The sequence below is a fragment of the Aplidium turbinatum genome, chromosome 11, assembly GCF_918807975.1.
Source record: "Aplidium turbinatum chromosome 11, kaAplTurb1.1, whole genome shotgun sequence".
NCBI lineage: Eukaryota > Metazoa > Chordata > Ascidiacea > Aplousobranchia > Polyclinidae > Aplidium > Aplidium turbinatum.
The window spans coordinates 5,470,018-5,484,803 of NC_137482.1; the positions used below are offsets into that span (position 1 = coordinate 5,470,018).

Sequence of the window (14,786 nt, forward strand, 5' to 3'; positions counted from 1 at the left end):
TGAACCTTTCTGTGAAAGGCAAGGCTGTCAATTTTACTTATTAAGGCTTTTTTTTTGCAAACAGTGTGTTCTATCATTGCAGCGTGATGTACCGGGACCTAAATGATTACTCATTCATTTACTTTACGTCCCACCACCGACTTCCGGCGCACGCTTGTACGTTTGTTTGCAGTCTTTTAGATCTTAATTGCCTTGTGTTACCAGATCTTTAAGTGCTGAGAAACAGTTGATTGTTGAGATGCAAAGCTTCGAATATTTGTTTTGTTGTAAAAATAAGTAGGTTTTGCTCGCTGAGCATAGTAGGCGACAAAGTGGCCTGTTGGCAGCGTTGTAAGACAGATCTATTAATTCTCTTTTGACCACTTTTCCGCTTTTTTGCGATTGATATTTTAGAGCTTTTGGTTGTTCAATACTTCATTTTACTGTATTTGATCAATCATTGGCACTGAAGTCTTTTTATTGCTACTTATAATAATTTTTGCTGTGATGGTCAGAAATAAAAACAACTGAACTGAACTGAAACCAAAAGCAAGTAGAGTTTGTACAGTATAGTGGCCCACTGGTTGGTAAATATCCATCTGGTTCATGAGAGTAAGCTTTAGGAAATATTTTAGAATGCAAGAAAACGTGAAGGTTTCAGTTTGTAGGCAGCACATCTGTTATCTGTGTCGCATGCTATTACTGTACAGCAGTTAATAGTCTGATTGAAATGCTTAACACAGACACGCACATAGCTTGCAACCTGATATCCGAGCGCAGTATAGCACTTCCGAATGTTGATATAATTCAAGAAATGGATGAGGCGAGAAAAAAAGACGAGCATATGCAATGATACCCTAAACTCTGTTGAAATAAGTTTTGATATCGATGGATGGAAAAAAAAAGAAAACTTCTGCAGGTTAACGTTACGCATTTGTCATGTATCAAAGATACTTTGTCTCTTTAGTTGTTCTTTTTTCATACGTATGCAAGCGTTCTTGTTCATGCACAGTAACGTAATGTAGTTTCCGCAAGTTTAGTGGCTTGTTGATAACAAAGACTGTTTTTCTGCTGGACAAAGGAGAACATGTAGATTTGACAATAGGAAGGAAGCGTACTGAGAAAGCTTCTGAAAGGTTCTTCCTGGTTGTTTAGCAAAGTTGTAGAGGCTTTAAACCATTGATGCAATGCAGGCCTAGTAATCGACATTGGCATACTGAAGTTTTTTATTGTCGAAGTGTTGTTGTCTTTAAATCATTCTATTCACTAGCCTATGTGTCGCTGAATGGAAGAGCAGTCCTTATAATACGTTACTCAAGCGCACTCCCCAACAGCCGAACCAGTGCTGTTTGACTTTGCCATTTCTTCGTGCACAAAGTCGGACAGTAAGCCAACTGAGCTGTCGATGCTGACTTGTTGAATGTGTAATTTGCAGCTATGGAAGGCACACTGGTACACATCAGACTAAGCACGACCAAATAAATTTCAAACGTCACTTTTGGAAGAAGTCAGATGAAAATTATTCATTCAGATGTTTAACTTAGATTATATTTACTAATGTGCAGCCCTATCACAAAACACCTTCCATAAGTTTGGGCTGTTGGTAGTACAACACCTCGTAATAGGTAGTAGAAAATATCATGAGTGCAGAATTGGTTGATTGATTGTTTATCCTCGGACTGAGAAAGTCGCTCAAAGATTATTCCTGGCAGCTTCGCATACTTGTATAGAGGCATTATGCTACTGACGCAGCCTGGACACCGACGTTGCCAGAGTGAGGTTTTAAACTTATATGTTGCTTTCAATACATTATTTCACCGACTATGTTCCCCTAAATGTGGAGCTATCCTTGAAGAGGTTGTTCAAACCTACAACCCGAGGGTTTAACCAACGTTGTATGATCTTGTTCTACCTTTATTTTCGTTGTTGTTTGTTTGTTGTATCCAGGCTTACGTCCGGTGACTGCAGATTTAGATTAAGTGGACGGAAAGGCAAGGAAGCCAATCTTCTTGTCCATCTTCAGGCATGTCTTTAAGCGTCCTGCCAAAGACACAGCCACATGCTCTTGAGCGGTGTCGAAGCGGCCGCCCTATCGAACGTCGAACCAGGGCTGTCAGCACTCGGCAATGCATCCGACATTTGTTTTCGTTGTCAGCACTTACCTAACTGACCTATCCGGTTGTGTCCGAGATAAGGCTCCAAGTCTATTGCCAAGGTTCGAATAGGAACACCTGCAACACAAGCAAAATTCATTGTAAAACCCAAGACTAATTTATTGAACTGGTCATTACGTACTTTGCAGGTATAAAAACTACAGCTGCACGGAAACAACAATAAATTGATTTTGCAATGAGGTTATAGTTCTCGTTGAATACATACATCACCATGGGTTGCTCAAATATCTTCAACAATTTAATGAGAAAGAAAGATTTGTCAGATGACATCAAAAGAAAAGGTAAGGCAAAAGAAACAAAGTATGACTCATACGAAAACCACGACGTTCAACCCAGGGACTTAGCCCACATCACATTGAAATGATAAATTAAAATTAAACCTCTTAATAGTTCTTATGCTTTTCTAGGACAAGTATGAAGCAAAACGTTTTTGTTGTCTGCTATCTAAAATAGTAGCCTAGGCTATATTTTCGGCAGGTGTATTAAATTTCATTTAGTTTTACTTTGCTTCCCTACTTTTCAGAATTACGGAGAATTTTCACTCTATCTGATTTGACTTTCTTGGCGATCGCTGGAATGATTGGTTCTGGAATATATGTACTGACCGGAAGTGTGGCCAAAGAAATTGCCGGTCCTGCCATAGTAGTAAGCTACTTAATTGCAGCCATTGCTTCAGGGTTTTCGGCCATGTGTTATGCAGGTAATGATGACGAAAGCCTACTTATTTTGCATTCACTGCTTCTGCTTGTATTTTTTGGAAGCCATTCTCAGTATCTACCTTCAACTAGTTTGGTGAGAAGGAGCGATCTTCCTGGCGTCAGCACTACCTGAATTTTGTTTTTGTTTTTTTTTTGTTTTATTATCTTTATCCTGCATTGCGGGAAAGCGGACTTGAGCGCTATGCATCGGTGTACGCCTTCCGACGTACACCTGACCCACGCTGCAGCCGACTGCAATGTCTGTTTCCGGTTGTCTACTCTAGGCCTACTTATGACTTAAATTTGGTACTACCCATTACTCGAAATCGATCACTGGGTAGAGGCAATTATCGCAAAGTTTCTTGCCCAGAAAAACAACAGCAAGTGCGGGTGGCTGGAGTCGAACATGCAGGCTTTCGACTGCGAGCCCAACGCGCTACTAGTTTAGTATCAAAAGACTTTATAAATTGGTGGATCCTTGAGATATTTTTTGCCAAAATTAAAAAGAAATAAGGAGAAAAACCTGGAGGATTTTACCTACAGAATGTATGACGTATAGGACCACTTTTTGTAGATTTCAATGCCCGGTTATCTTCTTTATGTTATAATCAAACTTTATTGGATAGTTACGTGTTGTTGTGCAGAATTACGGCCAATGTTGTGCAGAATTAAATCATTGCCAGAACTGAAGTCATTTTCAATATAAGTTGACTCATAAAGTGAAATAAGCACAATAGTAGTCAACTGTATGACCCTAATTTCCTACAGTAAAGGTGGTTCTCCTGATGTCGAACCAGGCAGTGCCGGTCTTTGGGATGTGCAAACCGTGCGATCGCACAGGGCCCGCAAATTAGGGGGCCCGCAATTTACTCAGAAAACGCAGTAATTTTGTCATTACCAATGGAAAAATTCAACAGAGGAATTAGCAACAAGAAAACATAGAGACTCAACCGGTGCAACCTATTTCGTACCCTGAAAAGATCGAGAAAAAAAAAGCAACAGAGCCGAAGTCGCTGATCGGAATTGCCGCAAACATTTCAAAGTTTCTCTCGATCTTTTCAAGGGACGAAATAGGTCGAAATTTGATTTTGTTACTCCGATTTCAGGGTACGAAATCGGGGTAAGAATTTTTCAGGGGACGAAATAGGTTGCACCGGTTGAGTCTCTATGTTTTCTTGTCTCCAGTCTCTATGTTGCATCCAGACTCAACATAGAGACATATAAGCTTTATTTCCGAAAAATGCCAAGGAAAGCATGATCTTATCCTTTTGCTATGCCACAGCACCATTTCCCAGTAATATTCATACCCAAATTTTTGTTGAACATGCTCTCAGAATGCCTCAAATTCAAAGAAATTTTTCTAAATTTTCTGAGGGTGGCCCCCCAGACCCCCCGCCACTGGTTGTCGCCGTCGGCGGTCACGCCGTCAGGCTTCGCCCGCCGACCGCCAAACCACCCACTCTCCTTTCAAATATACCTTGAGGCTACGCTACTGAATTGGATGATTGTCATTGGGGCCCGCAAAGCATATTCCGCACAGGGCCCGAAATACCCTAAGACCGGCACTGGAACCAGGTTTACATCATTGGAAAGCCAACGCCTCAATAGTTATGCCATCCAATGTAGGCTACTGTATTACCCGAATCTCCTACAAAGAGGACTTCAATGTACTTTCACAAAATGTTTGTGTTTGATGTAGTCACTCTTACACTGCATGCATCTAAGGAAATAATAGCCTACATACAGCAACAAACCAGCGTCAACGTATCGGTTTATACTCGTCAATGTATAGTCGAAACATCATCAGTCACGATTTTCGTGACTCATACATTTAATTAAGTCATACTTTAAGCAAGTCTTAAGGAAACACTGTGCGCGTAAGTTTCTAGCAATTCTGGTTATTGTTATCGAGGCGTAATTTTATTTTATATAACCCATGGTAGGCTATAACAACCATGGCGTAGGCAAATTAAGAGAGAGCTTAAGCATTTGTCAAGTATGCTACATTTTCCTCTTGGGTTTAAAAAAACTTCATACCATCAGGCCATGCCTATGTCATCGAAATAAAACTACACCATGTGGCTTATAAAATTCAGCAAAAATGAATTTTTGACACACGCTTAGACACATTTTAGTTTATTAACGTAAACTACGGTTCATTGTACTCAAGTATGAGTGTTGGAAAAGGTTTAGGCATAGTTTTTGAAGCAGAAAAACGTTAATGTTATCACTTGTGACATTGGGAGAAATGTAGCACCTTCTAAAGTTCTAAACTATCGGAACTGCAACTGATGTAAATGTTACTCATCAACCAATTTCTTACATGGGCTACAAGTCGTTTGGCTTGCGACTCAATTAGCCTAATAGCTTATTTGTTGAAACAATAATAAAATTGGTTTCACTGACACAGTAACAAATTTTTTTGTTAAATAAAATTGACCAAATTAAAAATGGCTGGCAACGAAAAGTATTTAAAATGTGCACAATTCATTGAATAAAAAACTTGGTATATCGTCCATAGCCTACTACCACTTGAAAGCATTTAGTTTTTGTATAGTAGACTAGTCGATCTCAGTAAAAGACCTTCCACCCAGTCCTTTGAGAGTTATGGCCCTGGAGAGAGCACAACTGTTTCACAATTAATCAGTAAATCAATCAAGCAGTCTAATCAGGGTCTTTGTGTGCAGAATTCGCAGCCAGGATACCCATTGCCGGGTCAGCCTACCAGTTCACTTACGTCGCCATTGGAGAAGTTTGGGCGTATGCAATTGGTTGGAGTGTCTTCTTCGAGCATGCGGTTTCAGTAGCAGCTGTATCAAAAGCTTGGAGCGGGTATGTTTTGTTATTTATGTTGGCTGTTTTTTGTTTAAATTGAAAATTACAAACCTTAGTTTCCACATTGCTAACTATTTACTGGCATGCTTGTTCAGATATGTCGATGGACTATTCAATCACACAGTAGAGAATTATCTGTCGGAGCATGCTCCATTGGCAGGGGGATTGTTCTCAAACTATCCTGACTTCATTGCTGGTGGTATGGTTGTCGTCGTAACCATAATAACCGCAGTTGGAGCGAAAATGTCATCAGTAATCAACATTTTGCTTGAGGTTGCAAACCTGGCTGTGCTCATTTTCATATTCTGTAAGTAAAAAATTTTTTCATAAAAGATCCAGTATGTGTTGCCATTTTACGTAGCCTACGAGAACCTGTCTTTCAAATAGTAAGGTTTGTAGACAAATTAGATTAGTCATTGTTAAAATTTACTTAAATGTTGCACAAATAGATTAATGCCGTTTTATATTAAAAGCATTAACTCAATCTAAATCGAAATTTTCCCATAAATTTACTTTTATCTTACTTGGAATCTTGTTTCAAATCTACTTTTGCCTGGTCGTCCTCTGTGTTATAGAATATACAGTAGATTGTTTTGTTATCGCTGTGAATACGAGGGTTCGGAGATAAATAAGTTAAGCAACAGAGCATATTATTGAAAAGTGTCATTACTCCAAGTTGAACTGAGAACTTATTTCTGCACATTTCGGATCTGTGGACTTTTTAGACCTAAACACTAAAATTCTTTCTTAGGATTTGTTTGTGTGCCTGCTGAATGGTTGTAAGTGTGGTTGACTCGGGGGGTTGACTGCAGAAACTGTTTGGTATTGTTGCAGTTGTTGTTGCAGTTGGGAACTATATTTTGTGAGGATGTAGGCAGTTGGCTCAGTGGTTACGCGCCCGGCTCAAGATCACGCAGCGCTGGTTCGACTCTCGGGATGTGCGCTTGAGCAACACATTTTAGGACTGCTCTCCATTCAGTGGCACCTAGTGAATGGAATATTCCCCGGCAACAAAATCGGAAACTTCACTCTGCCAATCTTGGTAACCGGCCCTGTGTCAAGAGCCTCTACAAGCATGCGAAACTACCAGGAATATCCTATCAAGGCTTTGTCAGTCCGAAGATAAAGATTCAAAACCAACCACCCAGTTACTAAAAAAGCAAATTACGTATGCTTGTGAAAAAAAATGTTTGTCTTTGAAAACTCCATTCATGTTCGTTTGGTTAGGCACTGGAATGGTCCTGGCTAGAGGAGAATATTGGACAGCTGAAGGAGCGTTTGCTCCTTACGGATGGTCTGGGATTTTTAGTGGAGCGTCCACACTTATATTTTCTTATGTAGGCTATGAGGTAGTCGCATCAGCAACAGAAGAAGCAATCAACTCAAAAAGGTATCATGATAGCTGATACTTTACGCCCAAGTTATTGTATTGTGATTTCAAATCGAGACAGTGTTATTATCCCCTGCCCTCTAATCAGTTCACTAGGTAGTGTACATTTCCATATATCAAACTTGTAAGTTCTTGTTCTCATATTGTGATATGTGGAAGAATGGAAAAATAAATTGTAAGGTTTTTAACTGAACGACTTGATAATGATGGGATAGAACAAGGTATGGCATTAGTTTGGTACAGGGATTTAATTTCTGGAAATCTCCGATTTGGTAACAAAAACTATGCAGCATTAAATATTTCTGTTTTATAAAAAACACTTCAAAGATTTGATGAATTTTTTTGAACACAAAATGAGTTTGATTTTCTAAAAATTTTTATTTCCTTATGTTTTTAAATTCATCACGTTTTGTAATTCATCTTGACGTTAGGGTTATGCAATGCAGATTGACTTAAAAATAGAATAAAAAAAAATTTTTTTTTTTATGGCATCTGTTCTAAAAGTGACTTGAGAATAATTTGAGCCTAGTAGCAATAGGATCTTTGGGTCCTAAAACAAGACGGTTCTAACAAAACGCACCATATCCAAAAACTATGCGGTGAATTTGTCGAGTTTTCGGGCCCCTTTGGATAAATTGCGGGCCTCTAAAATTATCCCAGGTCAGGGTCCAAAGAACCACCTGGACTCCTCTGTCAACGTTACAGATAATAATTTAATGGTTTGTGCAATCAATCATGTTCACCTAAGTCGAAGTGGCACACACTATTTATTATCTTTTAATATTGCAGAGATGTTCCCCTTTCGTTGCTGATATCATTGTTAGTAGCGGCATTCTCATATTTTGGAGCCTCTGCTGCTTTAACGTTGATGGTACCCTACAAAGATATTGTTATTTCTTCACCATTTCCATCTGCTTATACCACCCGAGGTTGGCCCTGGGCGACATACATTGTCTCTGTTGGAGCTATTGCAGCTATGACAGCAGCCATGATATCGTCGATGGTGGTTTCCCCTCGTTATATTTACGCCTTAGCTAGAGATGGATTACTGATGCCTATTTTCAACAAAGTCAATGACAAAACTGGAGTAAGTGCACAGTTTCATAATATAAGCAAATGTTTACCATCTTGTCGGCCTATTTTACTTTTACTGTGAAATCCTATTCAGTACCACCACTTTGATGTATCAAAAAGTGGAAGCATAGCAAGTTAGAATTTGAGAACTATTGTCCTTGATATTTACCACAAATCGAATACTGCTTCTTTAAATTTCACCACAACTTTCATCAACAGGTTCCACTTGCAGCAACCTTCGTAAGTGGTTTCATATCTCTCGCTCTTAGTCTGTTTCTTTCCTTGATAACTTTGGTTGAGTTCATTTCCATCGGTCAATTAACAGCTTGCACTTTTGTTTCTATCTGTGTCATTAAACTGAGATATGAACCAAACGCTATTTCAAGGTAAGAAATATACAAAATAATAAACAAGAATAAATATTTCTTGAATGAAATAGGCCGAATTAGTAGATAGGAATAAAAAGTATTGTTCATACATATAAAAGCAAATAAATATTTTCTACAATAAGTTACACTCCATTTAACACTGATTTACCCAAGGTGGTCATTTTTCTATCCTTTACTAAAAGACCTGAAACGTAGTTGTATTTTTGTGTTAATTTTGTATATTATTGCTGAAAATGTACATTACATTTATATACTGTTTGTAACGGTATTTCTGCACATTTACTTTTTCGTATAATATGCCGTCTGACTTGCTGTATGTGCAATAAACCTTGATTTTATTTTAAAACCCAAAAGAGCACTGAAAATTTTAGATATTTCGATAAAACCCGTTTAAAGTTTCTTGTTAATGTTCAGATTATTTTTCTTGTCAATGAATGAGTTAGTTTTGTTTTTGTCATTTTGAAAATCAGATTCCAGAAGAAGTTTTGTAAAGAAAAACATGTCTTTTAAGTTGCAATATTGAGTAACACCGTTTATTGGTACATTCTTAAAAGGTACGAAACACTTTGCGATGAAAACGAGGACATAGAAATCAATCACTACAAATTACAAAAAGTCAGATCTGAAAATGGAAACTCGAACGATCTAAAGTTAAATGAAGAAGGGACCCACTTTAACAATACAAACGAAAACAACTATCAATCCACACAAGAAAATAAAGTCCAGTCATCAAGCCAATCTATTCAACCTGATGATCTATCAAATTCAGTAGAAGTGGGAACAGTGAAAGCTTCAATACTTCAATCCAAGTTTGGTCGTTTGTTCGAATGGACTTTAAAGTTTGACCCTGGAGTGTTACCTTATTATTCCTTGATTACTTCAACTCTTTTTTCAGCAGCAGTAATAGGTCTCACAATTTACGGTTATAAATATTTAAATCAGTGGTGGTGTATTATTCTTCTGGTTATCTTTCTGTTTGTTGCTATCACTTCTTTCTTATTTATAACAGCTTTCAATCAAGTACGGAATATCAACACTTTTAAGGTACGGTATGTAAATTTAGCGTTGAGTAGCCTACCTATTTGATATTAGATAAATAATCACTGTTTTTGTTTTTATTGAGAAAAAACTTTTATAGCTAATGCAGGGCGCTACATTAGAATCATCAGGTTTTGTTTCTATTATCCAGTAAAGCTTCAAGTGTGAGTTGTTGAATTTTCCCATACACACAATCTTAATGCTAGTGGCCTACCCGCTAAAAGCTCATTGCAGTCTGTGTATAACTAACTTTGTAGTAAGAAAACAAAAATTCTCTTTCTTAATTTTTAAACATTTTACAACTTTAGGTCAACAAACTTCGCATTTAGTTAAAGGATTTGTTGCGTCATCGTAACAATTCACTTGATCTCTTGTTAACCAATACAGAAACTAGGTCGATATTGACATAGTTAATTTCACTATACCATAAAATGCAACAAGCGTCAGCTTGGATACGACAAAACTCGTCATGGAATTTCAGGCTTATACGAAAAACAGCAGAGGGAATAACATTAAATTTATGAAAACATGTTTATTATAGAGCAAAAGTTTACTGTTCATAACAAGCGTACGCAAAATACTCATTGTACCTTTCAGGTTCCACTTGTGCCACTTTTTCCATTTATTAGCGTTGTCATCAACATATTTCTTATTCTGCACCTCAAGCCATTGACTTGGATAAGATTTATCATTTGGCTAACCATAGGTAAGCATGGAATTGTTTAAGAACTTATCAGATATTTTCGACAAGCCACTAAAACAAAATAAACCGTGATATTTCAACGTACAGTAGTTTATTGTTACATATTCCACCATCAATCAATCAATCATCAATCATTTTATTTTTCGTCATTAACGCGTCCGGGACGAAAAAGATACTAACTACAAAAATCGATATAAACCTACCAGCACGTTAACGAACGGGAAAAGGTGGCAAAACCTTGAAAGGTTTAAAACATGCCTGAATGAAAAATTATGTAGTAGGCTATATATCGGTAGTTAGCACGGCCACAAAACCCCCCCCAAAAAAAATAGCAAAAAATAAAACAAAAACAGAGAGAAGCACACATGTAGTAATGAATGACAGCCTAATGAAAGTGTTGTGGATTGAATTTGCCAGTTCCAATATTGATGTGGATGAGCAGTCATAATAATAATAATAATAGGATGGAGAAAGAAAACCGGACATAAAAGAAACCCATCCTCAGGTAAAAGCCCGTTTCAATGTGGCCCAGGAAAGCAGGTGTTGAGCTCTTTCTATGGTTAGACTGCACATCACACAGTAGCCTAAGACGATTAAGGTTTGATATCCAGTTTAAGTTATTGTTTCTTGTCCTGGTGGGTGATGGAATGGATGAGCTGGTAGATGATGATGTTCTGATGGCGTTAATGAAGCTCTCATCCCCTTTTGCGACGTGTCGTGTTGATTATGGAGTATTGCGTTTGCTGTTAATATCTACAAACATAAAAGTACAGCACAAGCAATCGATATTATTGTTAGGTAAGCCTAATCTTTTGTAAATAATTTCGGATTTCTACTAAAATCTTCACAAGAATGCAAGAAAGCCTTTCTACGTTGTCTTTCTATCGCGTGTCCGTTTTGCTTAAATGTTGTTTTAGTTTGTGAATAAAAAGTGACTTTGTATCAGTCTTTCTAATTGAAGAAGGAAATTCGTTCCATGTTTTTGCACCTGTGAATTCTATTGAATGTTGAGTAAGCGTTTTTGAGAAGTATGGAATGTTTAGAGAATCATTATCATGGTTTCTTATAGACAGGCTGTGAACCTCTTTGACATATTTAAAAAGGTTGGTGAAGCAATCTGGTAGTAAATTGTTGTGAAATTTAAACAAGAAAACACCAATTTCCAGTTTGAACAATTGCTCAATTGATATCGCGATCTTGCTACAACTATCATTGTTGGGACGGAAAATACGCTGAAATTTGTCACAGATTTTTTGAAGTTTTTGTATAAGTCCTTCGTTGCCATATTTCCAAGTCGTAATGCAATACCTCAGGTTACTTTCAATTAAAGAATGGTATAAGCAGATCAAATTTGACAAATTAAGACAGGGTCTAATCTTGGTAATTATGCCAAAATTCCTTCGAAGCTTTTGCAGCAAATGTTGCATGTGTGGTTTCCATGAAAGATTTTCATTCAGAGTCAGGCCAAGGAAACTGATATTTTGTACTCTCTCAATTGGTTGATCATTTATACTTAAGATTTGCTTACACTTATTTGCACGTAAACTGTTAGTATCAAATACCATGTATTTTGTTTTGTTTACATTGAGTGATAATTTATTTGCTACAAGCCATTTGACAACTTCTTGCATTTCTGTGTTGGCCGCTTCATGCAATTTATCCACACTCTTACCTGACAACAGAAGATTTGTGTCATCCGCAAAAATTATAGAATCAGTACAATTTAAACAATTTGGGAAGTCGTTAATGTAAATTATGAATAATAGGGGGCCTAAAATAGAACCTTGGGGCACACCACACTTTGTCTCTAATGGAGTTGAAACACTACCAGAAATTTCTACTGTCTGAAAACGATTATTTAAGTAGCTTCGAAACCACTTCGAAACCATCGCAGATGATTCGTAAAGTGCTATGGACTGTAGGGGTAGGCCTACTTGATAAAAATTTATAGTTAATTTGTTTCACAAAAAGATGTTGTCTAATTTCATCACACTTTTTCAGGTATGCTGATTTACATTGCATACGGATACCGCAACAGTAAAGCAAGAAAAACGGAATGAATTTAATTTTTAGTTCAAGTCCAATTCAGGAAAGGAATCAAGACAAAGATGAAGCAAACAAGGAGGTCGTTGGCCGAAACGTTTGATTGAGTGCTAGAGATGAAATGTGACCTGTTTTGTTGGTGTTTCAGAGAATATATTTAGGTGTTTACAATTAGACAACGATAATATTTAAGTTTTGATTATTTGCAAACTTTGACATATCAATCTTCATAAATTATTCGACATTTTGCAAACAAAAGCCACACTGAGCCAACTTGTGTTCTTCTGCCAATATGCTGTCGATTGGCAACTCTGCTTATTAGACTTGTTTTTGGCTCCGGTACAGCAATAAACACGTTTCGACGGCGATACATCTGTTTGATGAAATCGAAACCTCACCTCTTACAAAAGTTGAAATTGATGTTACTTGAAACACATTGCAAGTTAAATAATACTGATTGATGACACTTCGAGCTGGAGTAGAAAAAAAGAAGTTAAGGAAAGCCGATGACCGGATGATGATGAAGAATAAATTATGATAAGCTAACATGGAGGAGAGCAGCAAGCTATAGAACCTGAAAAATTTCACGTGGCTCAACTGCAAGCTTTACATGATCGGTTGATGATGATTGGTAATGATGATGATGATGATTGGTAACGATGATGATGATAATAATGTTTGTTTTTATATTGCGCTGTATCCATCGCAGAATGCGTTGCTCCTCAGCGCTTTACAAAGCAGACAGTGTCTACAATGATGATAGGTAATGATGATGATGATGATGATGATAGGTAATGACGATGATGGTGATGATAGGTAATGATGATGCTGATGATAGGTAATGATAATGATGAAGATTGGTAATGATGATGATGTTACATTATTATTTATTTCTGTCAGAAACTTAGTTTGAAAAAAGTAAAATTTGTGGCTCAACCGAGGTTTGCACGCGCAATTTACACCTCTTTGTATTTGGTCTACAGGCTAATCTTTTGCTTGTTATCTATTTTGGCTTCGTATCGGTGGTTTTGGAATGTGGGCAATCGCGCTTTGAGATCGAATCGCGATTGCTTTGTGGATGGCACAAATTAAAAAAAAATCTTTGGACATCTTTGAACTTCAGCTAGCAGTTCTCTTCAGTGTTTACTCATTTTTGCGTTAAAAAAACACGAACAACCATGTTTTGGACCCGGCTACGATCACACAACGGGTTTGGATTTTATGTGATATTCTTAGTAAGTATGGTTTTCCCACTGAGTTACGTCTCTGAGCATGCAGAGGTGTTTGTTTTTTACACATTTTGCACTTATTGCATGATATTTTGCACAAACACCATTCAATATCCATTGCTTTCTTCAAATTACGACAAGTTTAAACGGAAAAAGATGGACATATCTACAGAGTTTAATGAATTGATGTATGAAATTTCAACACCTGTATTTACAGAATGGGATCTAATGTAGGCTACTTTTTTGTTTATAAACAAATCAAGTTGTGTGTTGGCTGTACGATTATTGCCATTGTGAAGCAAATTTAGTGTTTTCTGTTGTATGCAAAAGTTAAACATAGATACCTACTGTATTACGAAATAATTTAATTTTAAAGGGAAAGGAAATATGGCTATTCATTTTTTCAGTTTCTCGCTTTGAGTCTCATGTTTTATTTTCGACCATTAATGCAAAAAGTACTGAAGTAGCCCATTTGTCATAACATGGCAGGGGTCTGGAAAAGGAAGAAGCGACAAAATGTGAGCGTTAAAGCGTGTTTAAGACCGAATTAAGTGAAGGAGATGAAAAAATTCTCAAAAACTTTTCTAAAAAAAATTCTCAAAGACGAGCAAGATAGGCAAAGACAACCCCAAGATAAATATGTTCTACCACGGACAAAACTATTTCAAAAGCATCAGGCCTTTCGTGAAAAACAAAATGTGGCACAAAATAATGTACGGTAACATTGTGTAGGCTACTATACAAGTATTCTACACAGTACAAGCGTGTCTTAAATCCACATTTTAAAACAAAAGAAAAAGATTGTTACTTATCTTATGAGGTTGCCTATAGCAGTGCAGTAAATAAGGTAGGCTAATTATTAGAAATGTGTAAGCCTCTGTGTAGTGTAGTGTAGAAATGTATTATACCAAGTCTGTCACAAAAGTTTCCATGTTTTTCTTAAATAAATAAGTGCCTAATTTTGAGAGTAAAAGAAATATTACGTTTTAGACTAAGCTACAAAATCTTTAAGTCGCTTCAACAACTAAAATTTCATTTTGTCCTGATTCGAGAGCCATGAGTTGGTCAGGTGAACTGCTAGCTTTCAAAGCTATTAGAAAAGTTTGAAATCAGATAAGTATCGGAAATTCTGTAAAGTAAACCATTACATTTGGGCAGAGCTGTTTAATTTAATTGCTGAGATTTGGTACATAAGAGAGTTAGCCAATAGAAAAAAATAAACAACTAGATTTGC

General features: G+C 37.0%; 1 protein-coding gene across 1 annotated transcript; it reads left to right on the plus strand.

Annotated features, from left to right (window-relative positions):
- The first annotated feature begins 709 nt into the window (after nucleotides 1–709).
- LOC145779757 (cationic amino acid transporter 4-like) lies at nucleotides 710–13,971 on the plus strand. The gene is made up of 11 exons (XM_082591398.1): nucleotides 710–802; nucleotides 2,341–2,434; nucleotides 2,677–2,853; nucleotides 5,539–5,683; nucleotides 5,782–5,993; nucleotides 6,914–7,076; nucleotides 7,866–8,163; nucleotides 8,370–8,536; nucleotides 9,094–9,583; nucleotides 10,175–10,283; nucleotides 12,282–13,971. Exons 1-11 carry the CDS (start codon nucleotides 710–712, stop codon nucleotides 12,338–12,340), a joined length of 2,007 nt encoding a protein of 668 aa, XP_082447524.1. The 3' UTR covers nucleotides 12,341–13,971.
- The last annotated feature ends 815 nt before the right edge of the window (nucleotides 13,972–14,786 follow it).